Source organism: Mustela nigripes, chromosome 12, assembly GCF_022355385.1.
Source record: "Mustela nigripes isolate SB6536 chromosome 12, MUSNIG.SB6536, whole genome shotgun sequence".
Taxonomy (NCBI): Eukaryota; Metazoa; Chordata; class Mammalia; order Carnivora; family Mustelidae; genus Mustela; species Mustela nigripes.
In genome coordinates this window covers 143,187,114-143,200,050 of record NC_081568.1, presented here as the reverse complement: position 1 = coordinate 143,200,050, position 12,937 = coordinate 143,187,114, and the positions used below count along the sequence as shown (strand labels likewise).

Here is a 12,937-nt window from a genome sequence, read left to right as displayed (position 1 = left end):
AGGGCCTCAAATGCGGTGGCCCTGCTGTAGCAGAATCAACCCAGTTTGCTTAGAGCCACAAGCTGTTGGAAAAACACCTGTGGTTTATGTGCCCCAGCATGCGGACGGGGAGGGGAATGTCTGATGTGCCCCTCTCCATCATGGGGGCCCTCCAGGAGGGACTGATCCTGCAGAGCCCAGGTGGGTCCTAGGTTGGGTCAGCCCCATTGGGACTGGGTCCCAGGGACAGAAGCAGCAGTGTCTCCGGGAGCTCACTCTAACTAGGCAGCCTCCTCAAGGGGCCTGTGCATGACATCCTGTCACCTGGAAACTGACTGTAGTGAGTGCACAGCCGTCAGGCAACGTTTGACAGTGGGTCAGGACCTCCTTCCTCCTCCTCCTGCATGCTCTGACAAGAGAAACTCCTAAAGTTTCTTTTATATTTCTGAATTAGAGGAGGGACTGGAGCTCATTCCCCAAATCCAAGTCCTGCTTTCCACCTTTCATAAAGGTGCCAAGCTCAACAGCGCACTGCACACAGCTTAGTGCTTCCAGATCTGCTGAGTCGAAAAGAATCTGCAAATCCATAGACTTAAGATGTAAGACATCTTCAGTTACATTAAATTTCTGCTGTGTGCTTTTAAATCACGCAGCGCAAGGCCCATCAGCACTTAGGGTATATTTATTGCTGTAACAAATGTCAGATGATTGTGTCCAGTGTTATCCATTATTTATGAATAACAGAGACTGTAGGACAGGAAACGACAAGCTTTAATATGTCCAAAAGGTTAGGCATAATGCAGATTGCTGCTCTATAAATTTCTTGACACTATTTTCCCTCCTAATAAAGCACTGTCAGTGCTGACCGTACTGAACTTTGCATTATTTCTGTACCATTCATGACTGCCTCTGCCTTCAGTGAAGACGTGTAATTGTAGGAACATATTTAACAAGAAAGCATCCTTTTAAAAAGTAGGAAATTTTAAAAGTAATCAGAGTCGGAAATTCCTCTTTTCCCATTAAAAATTAAATCTCTTTATGAAGACAGTTCCTCGGCTGTAGGCTTATGAGAGCTTAAGAAATACTAATTAAAGATGACAAACCCTCACACTGCCCATAATTAGCTTTCTGACACTGATTAAGATCCTGTCTACCATGCACTCGGCATGTTTGAGCATAGCCACCTACTTTTCGCTAGTTAACTTTTCACTGGTTAACCTTTCTGTGACTGGAGGTGCTGGGAGGTTTACAGGTGATGCAGTCTGGGGGGATCTTGTCGGGCCTGCAGCTCAGGCCATATGCTTCACGGGACTTGAACTCTTAATCCCGCAGCCTGTCTCTCCCTGGGACCCACACATGGATACAGCTTTCCCATCTTCTCTCACTCTCTCTCTCTGGTAAGGACGTGAATTTTGTATTTTGAGCAACACTTGGAGCTTTCAAGGCTGTGCTCCCATATAATGTCAAGAAAAGAGAAGCCGTCCTCAGGAAATTTCCCAGTTCTCACTTTTTGGCCCTTCCTAGGCTACTTTGCTTATGAAACAGTATGGTTTGTAAAGTGAACCTTGTAACAAGCTCTTTCTTTAAAACAAAACAAAACAAAACACAAGGAAGTGAGGCTATCAGAAAGTTTTGAGATAAAGCTAATATTATTTTTCCATTATTATGCATGATCCAAAATACAAATAGACTCTTTGCTGTTTTATTGTTAGAACAAAACAAATCTTAGAGGAACACCGTGCTGTCCAACCAATTAAAGAGCAAATTTTTAACTTCTCCAGATGTTCAGTTAATAAGATCATGCCTAGGGCGCCTGGGTGGCTCAGTGGGTTAAGCCTCTGCCTTCGGCTGAGGTCATGATCCCAGGGTCCTGGGATGGAGCGCCCCGCATTGGGCTCTCTGCTCAGCAGGGAGCCTGCTTCCTCCTCTTTCTCTGCGTGCCTCTTTGACTACTCATGATCTCTCTGTGTCAAATAAATAAATAAAATCTTAAAAAAAAAAAAAAAGGATCATGCCTAACCTAGTCCCTATAGTCCTTGAACGTTCCATTAAGCTGTCAGAAAACTTTTTATCATTGTGTGTGTTTTTGTGCAAAAGACAGAGAATGGGAAAAAAAAAAAAAAAGATTGAGGGGAAAGGGTTGGGGGTAAAATGAATTCATGTCAAGGATGATGTGGCTTGGAAAAGTGGCTACAGATTAAAGGTAAGAGGCACCTCTAGAATGTGAATTGATTGGTAAAATACCCTAAGGTGTAAGTTGCTTATTTTAGAAGAAAAAATTCAAGTCTGCATAATCATAATTTCAGCCTTTTTTTTTGAGAAAATGGATGTTAGGTGAAGAAAAAGATTTTAGTTGGTATCTCTTAAAAAGAAACTTTAAATATTGGTGTGCATATGCAGGCAGGGAGATGAAATAGCTTCCTATACGAATGACATTTAACTTTTTTTCCCCCCATCTAACCTTTCCACAATAATCTCATCAAGACCTTAGATAAATTCAGCAAGTTGTCAGGAGGATACAAAATTCATTAGATCAAATCTACATCTCTGCCTGCACCGCTGGGCATGTCCTCTCTTTCCATGTGGGCTGCTCCGTCCGGCCCCTCCTCCCAAGCACAGGCTCATGGGAGCCGTGCATATCCTCAGTCCCAACTCCTGGTACCCGAAATGCTTATGGTCCCGCTTTCCTTTGCTATTCAGATTCCGCCTTTGGTAGGTGGCTTGGAAATTACTAATCTAGTAAACCCTAGGTTATATCAGCGTTTCTTTCTCAACTTCCCCCAATCTCAGAGTCAGATTTGGACAAAAACTCGGTGCCATGCATCCCAGTGTTTCAACTAGAGAGACAGAGAAGCACAAATTGGGAGTTGAGCTGGCTTAGAGCTCTACCTAGGATAGAGCTCGTAGCTTGGCAAGGAGCATCTACCAGGGAAATGCCAGTGAGGTGTAGAAACAGACACTTTAGATCCAAAACAGATGTCAAGTTCCATTTCCCCAACTTGCTGTATATGTGTAACTCATAACCTAATGTTATTGAGGGATCCATTCGTTACATGTCTGTCATCCTCTTGATCTCCGTCCTTAACTTCCCTCCTATGCTCCTTTCATCCCCTTTTCCCACCCATCCACCTTCTATCCGCCACTGCCCACAGCTGCAGCCCAAAGCCCTTAGCGTAACTTTGAAGGCTCCAGACTACCATTTCAATCTCAGGTCGAGTTGTGGCCCTCCAAATAGTCCATCACGCTAGTCACAGCACACTCTGTCTTACACTCTGTACTTTCTTAGCTTCATGTTCCGGTCATGTGGCTTATTTGGCTCGGAATGGCCGCCTTCCTTCTTGTTATCCTTCAGTACTTTGCAAGGCCTTTCCCTCAGATCCCAGCTTGGATTTGAGCTGTGTCTCCCTTCCTACTGTCTTAGATCACCACTGGTCCCTCTTTCCTTTTCTTGGACTTCACTCTGCCCCACTGGCTAGCTAGGAGGTCACCTGCACATAGCCCCTGAGAAACTGATTTCCTTGACTTGAAGACTTATGTTGAATTCAGATCTGTAGCCACTGTAACATTCAGTTTATGGCTAAATGTTTGTGGAAAGCTTGAACCAAGAAAGGGAGGTTGCCCTTAGGTCTTGCTTTTAGCTGGGGTTTTTGTCGCCATTATTAAACAAATTTTCTTGTGCTTTCTAGATTCTAGTTGATCTCTTTCAAAGGCGTGGAAATGAGAAATGGAAAAAAAGGGCAGCCGTATAATTAAAGAAGAAAAAATTTAACATATTAGGTTAACATAACAGTTGATATAAACATGAGGTTAAATAAAATTAAAAAGAACCAATAGTTTTAACCATGCCCTTGTTTAGGAACAGTTTGATTTCTGAGTCTTTCTAACTTAAAAAGGGCATTTGAGGTGAGCCTGGGTGGCTCAGTCAGTTAAACATCTGATTCTTGGTTTCAGCTCCTGTCTTATCTCAGGGTTGTGAGATCAAGTGGCCTTGGGCTCATTGCTCAGCAGGGAGTTTGCTTGTCCCTCTCCCTCTGCTCCTCCCACCACTCCATGCTCGCTCGCTCTCAGATTTTTAAAAGTGGCATTTTTAAGTCTACATTCAGTGATAATCTGTTGAATTACTCTATCACATTTCAAATGCAGGTATAACTTTTAGTGATAATTCTCTGGTAATATTTTTCACAGAATGAAAATTTTAATTCCTCTTATGTGGGTTATTCTAGGGTTTTCTCAGAGTTATAGGGTAGATGTAATCTAGACATTAGATTTTATGTACGCACTGAAGAAATTAGCAGCAGTCTCTCCCCAAAGGATTGCCAGGTAGCAAGTATGCAGAACATCCAGTTAAATTTCAACTTAAGCGGAATGATAATGTTTTAGTATAAGTATGTCTCAAGTGATCTGTTGGACATACTTACCTAGTATTTATGACTTATCTGAAATTCAAATTTAACTAGGAATTCTATAATCTAGTAACTTTACCCTGGGACCCCTAAATAATGTGCTTCTAATGATTCCGACAAATTTTCTTTGGACCCATCTGTACTTTGGAGATGGAAATAACAGTAACAAAAATGGTGCCAAACCTTTATGGGGCCAGTATAGGATAATTTACAAATTAAAATACTAATGGACTAAATATCAAAAATCGTATCTTATTTTTCATCATCATCAGCAGTAGCAACTTTAGATACTTTTCGTGAACTTTGAAGGATTGCTTTTCTCGAACACAGCAGAAAAAAGTGCACTTTAATTCAGAATGGTGGTTGGTACAACAACCATTGTCTGAGATGCCCACTCCTACCCGGTCCAGTCAGGTGTGGATTGTGGAGGGGCAGGTGGGGCCTCCTGCCCCATCCACTGGTAGTCTTCCCCACCAGACTGAACCCTGTGCTCTGAATTCTCCAAGACTGCCCGGCCATCACATTTGAAAATGGTTTTACAATAAATGCTGTGCAAATTATCAAGGGCTTCGTTTTTTTGGAACAAAGTTAAGGCTGTTGGAAAAAAAGCCCGAGTTTGGCAGCATTTCTACCAAACCTTAAAATGTGAATGCTACATCAACCATACCTCCCTCCTCTCCCCTCATCTCCTCTCCTTTCTGTGTCCACTGGTGCATGACGCCCACAACATGGTGCTGAAGGGAAGGGCTAAAGAAATGGGTTTGAGAAACCGTCTTCAAGAAGCTGTGTCCTGCCATCAGCCAAGCTGATGAGTTTGTCTACTACCCTTTTCTAAAATCTGCTGTATGCACTTCAGCTTTGTTCACGCAGGCAGTGGTGGCCAGAAAGGCTTTTCAGGGCACGTCTTTACTATGTGTGCTTTGTCTGTCTGACAGTTTGCTGGTTCTTGGATAGGAGCCGCGTCTATCTCTAGTTTAGCCTCTGACCCCTTATTGGCTTCCCATACTGCATGTGCAGCCAGTCATAAATTTTGCTTGAGACGCCTCAGAAGACATTTTTGTTATGGCAGTGGTACTGAGGAAATGGCAGAGAATATCTGGCCCCAGTGTGGGAGTCAGGAGAGGCGGAGGACCTTGTTTTTCTTCCTTTACTGTTGTCCTCCCTAACAATTCTCTCTGGTGTGAGATCACCTACATGAGACTTGATAGGAGCCAAGAACTTACTTTCCCCATAGAATTGGGGCACTTTAAAATCCCCAATCCATTAGATTTTAAGGATCAGAGGTTGTTAAAAAGCTAGTGCCATTGGGGCCATGCTCACCTCAAATTGGATTTCTCAGCTTGTTAATGAGGAAAGCCTGGCTCTGAGGTTTTGAGGCTCAGCATAGGTAGAGTTTGAATGGGATCAGAGGGACAAAGGGGTCAGGAGTAGGCTGCCAGGTCAGGGGAACACTGTGTCATGAGTCCAGACCGGTAATGGAAAAGCAGATGGGCAGCAGAAATGCTGACGCTCAGCTTTCCCTCAGCCACAACTTGGGGATTCACTAGCTACAGGTATCCTTGGGGGCCCACAGCTGGTCTGGAGAAGCTGCTCACCAGATGCTTAGCAAGACTAGAATCAGTAATTTCCTTTTAGTCTAAACCCGTTTTACTCTCAATTCCTACTTGACCAAACTTCTCATCCCCAGTCACAAAGCTCAGTAGTTGGAAGAGATGTCAGAAGTGCACTAGATCATAACATTGCAACACAAGAAGCCCAGCCCACAGAAGCATGGTGGTTGTAAATCTTGTTCCTCCAAATGCCAGAAGCCATGATTTGATAGTAGTCGAATCCCCACTGGACTCCTCTAATTGCCTGAGGCCAGAGTTACCCAAACTTTAGTCATGCAGCTACTAATACTACAGTTTTAGTGGTACCTGTGAGTCTTACCTACCATATTACTTAGTAATTTTATCCCCCTGGACTTCCCACATTCTCATTTACTTAGTATTTTATTTAAATTACCTTTAAAATGTCTTTGAAGTAGAAACTTTGTCGTTATCATAAATGGGGGTAAAAGCATCACTTTTCATAGATAGAAGGTAACCATAAAAAAGTAACTGAAAGCAAAACCGCTGTAATTTCCAGTTGGTTCCAGCTGCATGGCAAAGCCCCCAGCCCAAACCTGTTTATTCTTCTCAAAGTGGGAAGCGGCAAGTTAAGGGAGTCGTTAACAATGAAGCACCAAACTGAGACTCTTTCCTTGACATAACCAGGAAGGCCGAAAGAGGAATGAAAAGGACGTGACCTTCCCGTACAGGTATCAGTATTCTTGAAGGCCGTGATGTCCCCAGCGACCTAAATCCTGTCCTATAAGGAGCTGCCTGTCCCACTGTGAGGCCCTACTACTGGAGGCCACATGGTGTTGGAGGAACCATTGATGAACTCTATCATCTGGAAAATTCTGTTCAGGATTGTTTTTGAAGTATGGACAACATACTCATCACCATACTTGACAGACCTTATGAATCTTGCTGCAATGTTATTTCCCAAAGTAGGAATTGCTTACACAAGTGGCTTGTACATTGATTAAAATATATTCAACATTTACTGTATGTTTTAGTTTAAATTATTCATCTGATCTCTAATTTAAATTCGGTTTCCACATCTTTTTCTTGTGTGCAGCGAGTATATATTCTCTTGACTGAATGTAATTTGATAGTATCTCACTTTAGAGATTTTCCAAAATATATAAGCATACTACAGCGCTGGCATTTCCAATCAAATAGGAACATCTTTGTATATATTGACTATTTTATCTGTTTTCTGACAGCTCACAAGAACTCTATAAAGTCTTAAGTAGGGGATTTTCTCCTGCTCTGATGTATTGTATCCTAACAGCAGTGGTCAGCATTTACATTTTATATTTATGCTACACAGCTCCCTTGGCAGATCAGTACATGGCCAATTTCCTCACAGATCTCTCAGTCTTCTTGGAAATCAGGTTTTATGGTATTAGTACTTTTGGTCAGAAACAAGAAGCACAAGAGTGGCTATTAATTTTCAGTATTGCTTAACCTAAAAAAGAAACCTCTTATTTCTTTCGCTGTGGGAAGGGGGTGGTGGGGGGGAGATGAGCCAGATCTAAAAATAAAGTGGATTTTCTTTCTTATTCATATGTAATTAGAGCCCCTTTGTAACTACTCATTACCACCTCAATAGTTATAGAATGAATAAATAATATATATTTTTAAATGTGGCAAAACCAAGAAAGAAGTAGCCAGGGCTGCATCCAATTTCTCAACTTGGTGATTAAAGGGCTGGCTCTAGAGGCTCCAGACATCTAGGGACCCAGAGATAAAACAGAGCAGTTGGCTGTGTTTTTACTAATGAATCTAGGGCTTGAAAGGTATCAGGCAATTTTAAAGAAAAGCAGCAAGGACAAGAGACATTAGACAAGGCCAGTAGGGTAATGAAGGGCAAGGCCAGTTACTGAGAGAGAAAATTACTTCATTTTCAGTGATAATGCTTCTGCAAGCCTTACAGGCCTCTTATTATGGCTGTCTCTGTACACGTACAGTGTCAGAAGGCTACTCACGGTGTAGAAGGAAAGAGCCTTGGAACATTCCACAGAAGGGCAGAGGGCTTGGGTCTATTATTTGGAAAGGGGGAGGCTGAGAACAATGGTAGCAGAAGGGGTTAGATTGCAAGGTGAGGATTGGTGCTTTGACAGAATGTGAGGAACGCACAGGATTAAGTCAAGACGAAAGACAACAGCAAGGAAAAGAAAGAAAAAGACAAGCAAACATACTCTGGAAATGCAGAATTGTTTGGAGGATGACGTGGGACATAGAGTGGGGCCGGCTCAGCGGTGGTCAGCAGATCTGCAGGGCAGAGCTGCGGGCTCCTGGGCTTGCTGGCTTCTTACTCAGCAGCCAGAATGAAAAAACAAGGCATGGGGCACTTGACTCCTCCTCAGCAAGCTGGTGAGCGGGACACCTTTTCTGCTTAGTGGGGAAATGTGTGATGTTTTAGAAACAATTCCAGAGTATATTTAGCTCCTAAAGCTGGGGCACACAAATGTCACATTCCCTTGAGACAATTGACCCAGTGAAAAGAGCACCCGCCAGAGGCCCTCGCCAAAACCCATGAAACTCTCGCATCCTGGGAGATGCTTGCACACACACGGATGTGACATCTTTAAGGCACCCACATCAGGAAATGAAAAGAAGCGAGGAGCTCACGGATTGGGCCAAGTTAAGGGACATCATCATGAGTCAGAAAAGAAATAAGACTTTTCCAACAGAGTAACGCCATCACCAAGTCATACCACACAGTGCTTAGCAAAACAGAACAGAAGTTGAAAATAAATCATGAACATTAAACAGAAAAACAATTTAGAGCAAAATGGAAATTAAAATCATAAAAATCATGGCAAAAGGAACATTAAGCTACAATTTTGTTTTGTTTTGGAAAAATTTTTCTGCATAACAACCCATTGTCATTGCCCCGTCAAACCGTAATCAATTGTCAAAAACCAAACTTGAATTTGACAGGGCAAGGCAAGGAGTCAACAGCACAAGAACAGTGATCATGTTACACACCCATGCAGTCCCCTCTGCCACCATTGTTTGACAATTTGTAGACTGCTTCCAGCTTTGTCAATATTCATAATAAGACCCAAGAGAATGAACAATGCCGGATTTTAAAATGATCTGTCAAAGTGTTAATTGGACTCTTTGATAACCTCCATCCCTTGGGGAGTTAACGACTGGAGAAGATTCACGCCACCCGTCTCGGTGAAGTGAAGAGGAAATGATTGGAACCAACAGCCAGCTATTTGGTTGACATATTGAATGCTTTACAGGGATGGCTGTTTGGTTTTTCAGAAAGTCACAGTGGGCAAACACCCAGTGAGTTCACAGAGCCGTCTCTTCTGGAGAACTCGACCAAGACCAACACATCTGCAGTCTGGAGCCACACATGACAAATAATGGCACGTGGTAGGCTTGTGGCCTGCCGTGATGGTTCTGTCCCGCCCCCCGTGAGCCTGGCGCGCTCTCGGAACGGGAAGAGCGGGGATACCTCCAGCTTCAGGAGGCTGCTGAGGCAGAAGCCACTCTTCTTAAGATTTGGGGCAGGGAATACGAATCAGAAGTTCTAGAGGAGTAAGAAAATGGACTTTGGAGGGGACATGCTCTGGAACAAGTTACAAGGGCTGCACCTGCGCACGGCAGCTTGGCCCATGCAGCAGCGGAGATGAGTTGCAAAAAAGAGGGCGAGAGTCCAGCGCATGGGTCAGCCTGGCAAACGGCCTCTTGAAGTAAAGATGGAAATATGTACATAGAGAACCCCGGGAGGGGGTACGCGGGACGTGACAGAGACTGGCCTCCAAGGGTCATGGTGGCTGATCTGCCCTTGAGACTCCAACCCCCGCTTGGATGAAACTCTTGAAAACATATAGAAGTGAACAATTCTGAATGAGGGGAAGCAGCTCGCGACATAACTGGGCTTTTCAGGCTCTGATTTACAAGACTGTTTTCTGGACAAGTAAAGGCCTCTTCGATTGCAGCTGCAACTAAAGTAGGATGTGTTACCAGAAGCAGCCACGGGCGAGAAAAGAGAGGACATTTCCTGTCTCTCGTTGAGCAAAGAAAGCAGGGGAGAATTTAGGACAGTTCACAGTAGAGTCCCTTTCATCGAGCTCAGCTTCCTTTCCGTTTTAAATGCATAGCAATTCTGCTTGATTAAATGACATATTTTTGTCTCAGCCGTTGTCCTCAAAGGGCAGTTACAGTTACATCGCGGGATCACGACTCCATTCAAATTCAGCACCATGCGTGAGTGAGGGACGCTACCGGCCAGAGGACACTCTGGCCCACTGTTTTCCCATTCACGCAGGAGACGGGCCTTTGCTTGGATTGCATGCACATGCTGAGGCCGGCTGTGCCATTCGTCCGTTAACGGAATGGGGGAAGAGGACCTAGAATCCCAGAATGAGCTCAGAGGAGTGGAGAGGGGTCTGCTTCGGGCAAACTGCACCTCTTTTGGGTGGAGGGAGCTTAGAGGATGTGTTATTTGTTTTGTGTGGTTTCTCCTTGATCGCGGGATAATTTGGGATCAAGCCGAACACAGAAGACTGGATTGCAGTCTTTTTTTTTTTTTTTTTTTGAGAAGCTTTCAATCGGAGTGTGTTGGACGTTCCTTCAACACTGCACGGTTCAGCTGGAAGCAGTTACACAGTCCTCCTCACTTTTCCCTCCCTCTCCCCCCAGAGGAAGAGTCATTTCCAAGGCCTTACCCTTCTTGTCTTGGTGATTACGGGAAGACACCGCCCCCAAAGAGTCTGTGCTGTCGGGTGAATGGAGCAGGTCCTTCCAGTCCAGCATTCCCGCCCTAGACTCATACCCCTCTTGAGCCGCCGTGTCTGACGTGGTGGTGCTGGGCAAGAGGGAACTGGAGTGCCCTGTTTTCATCACAAATACAGTTAGGGAGAACATCACCGGACACCCCCACATTTCCTTTGCTCAGAGGCCAGGAGGGGGGCCCCAGGCTGGCTGGAGGACTGAAAGGAGGTTGCCCTCCAGGTAACAGGCTTGGGAGTGGGGTTCTGCAGAAGACTCCCTGCAGGTGGAGGGTGAAGGGCCACAGCCTGTGCCTGCTGCTTGCTTGGTGAGCCTGGGAGATTCACTTAATCTCTCTGGGCCTTGATTTTCCTTATGCACAAAATGGGGATGATGACACCTTATCCTCCTCACACGGGGAGGAGAAGGTGACATCGTGGGGAAAGTGCCCAGCAGTGTCTGACACACAGCACGTGCTCAAGAAGGACCGGTGGCCTTCTCTGATATTCGTGTAGCACGACTTAAGGCAGGATGTGTCCACTCTGGGGGACACCCTCTGTGACTAATGGGGTGGGTGGATGGTAATGGAGGAGCCTCTTGCCTGTTAGGAACAACTCTTCGGTCCCAAGCCCTTCTCCCTGAGCCTCTCTCATGGAGGGTGTGTCTTGCGTTCAGCTTCAACTCAGCTTCACGGGTTCCCCATTTCTAAGGGAAGTGACAGCTTTCTAAAGGGACCTGCTCCCACCACCGCTTCTCTGGAATGATATCCTCCTCTGCCCCGTGTTGCCATGCCTGTGCCTTCTGTGTCTTGTTCCAGCAAAGTCAGCTGCATGGCTTCCTCACTCTGGCTTGGGAGAGGCCTTTCTTGAGGCCGCACTGACTGACATGCTTTGGATTAGAAAGGGACAGCTTTTTGACATCCAGAGGCTACCAGAGGATGACGTAAGGGTCAGGAAAAGCATGGCCAGGTTGGGAGTTAGGGCAGAAACTCTGGATACTTTTGTGAAAAAATTCCTAAGCTTTCCTGCCACCATCCCACAAGGTTAAATACAGGTCGCATCAGGTGCTTTGATGTAAACTGTGATTTAAACAGTGATTTAAAGGAAGCCTCACTACCTTTTCTCTCCGGGAGAAATAAATTTTAACCTCTCCGTGATTTTCAACTTGAGTCTTTGGCTCATTAAACCATCTTCGCTATGGCAACCTCCTCTTTCACAGTGTTTGAAAGACCATCAAGGCAAATACTGTGAATGTGGAGTCAGTGGCTTTGGCAGAAAGGAGGAGAGTCACAGGTGGCTCCAGCCTTGGGCTGTGATCACCACGTATGTGACAAATAAAATACTGGTGACCAGGAAGGTAAATGACAGTGATCAGTGCACTGCATTCTTCTTTATGACACTTATTATAATAAGTTGGGTTCCCAGGAGATTCCAGTACTGCACGTAACAGACAACGTATGTAAAAAAGACTGAGGGAAAAGCAAAGAAGCCATGTGGCTCACCTACACTCTAATGATTTCTGCGGAAACACCACTCTCAAATGCCACCACAGCACGTGCCTAACATTTAAGAAACCTCTTTCTGTGTAAATTTTGTTCGCCTCCACGCAGCTTCCAACGTTGGCTTTGGTGCATAGTCTGGTTTCTATCCAGCTATTAGGAACATGTTCTTTTGCAACTCAAGAATGCTTGCCTCTAGACTTTCTCTTTTTTTATTTCTGGGTTTCACAGCGCATCTCTTAATACTGATAAGAGAACAGGAGTAGTGTAATTAAGCCAAACTTGTAAATGCAGATTTTCTGACTTCTTTTTTGCTTATATTGCAGTCTGAAACAGAGCCTCTTGTTTTCTACTCCTGAATTCTACACCGCTCTTTGGTGATACATGGTCATCCCAAGAGAGAATTCAGCACCCAGCCTAGGCAAACCATTAGAAATCGCTTTGTAGGGAGTTAGAATGGAGGTGGGGTGGTGTGGGGAACAAAACCTTTTCCTCCAAGTAGCGGGAATTTCTTTTACCTGAATTGATAAGCATTTTGAGTACTTTCAATTTAACTGTGTTCAAGGGGCAATTTTATGGTAATGCCATAAGTGTGGTTTAGGGAGAACATTTCTTAATACGGTAATCTAGGGGAAATATATGCCTAAGGGACACATTTGCCGTCGAAAGATTTCCTGGACCATATGCTGCAAATACATGGAAAACTCATTGGTAATGGAAAGCTATGGCTATGA

The 12,937-nt window shown here is 44.5% G+C and overlaps 1 protein-coding gene across 4 annotated transcripts in view; it reads right to left on the bottom strand.

The window, feature by feature from the left end:
* Positions 1-12,937, bottom strand: part of SEMA6A (semaphorin 6A) — a 128,566-nt gene that overhangs the window by 13,221 nt on the left and 102,408 nt on the right. For 2 of the 4 annotated variants that reach the window (XM_059416083.1, XM_059416084.1), the window contains one exon: positions 10,663-10,827. The exons of the other annotated variants lie outside the window; for them this stretch is intronic. In XM_059416083.1, the coding sequence (XP_059272066.1) occupies positions 10,663-10,827 (165 nt within the window). The remainder of the gene's footprint in view (positions 1-10,662; positions 10,828-12,937) is intronic. 4 annotated transcript variants of the gene reach the window in all.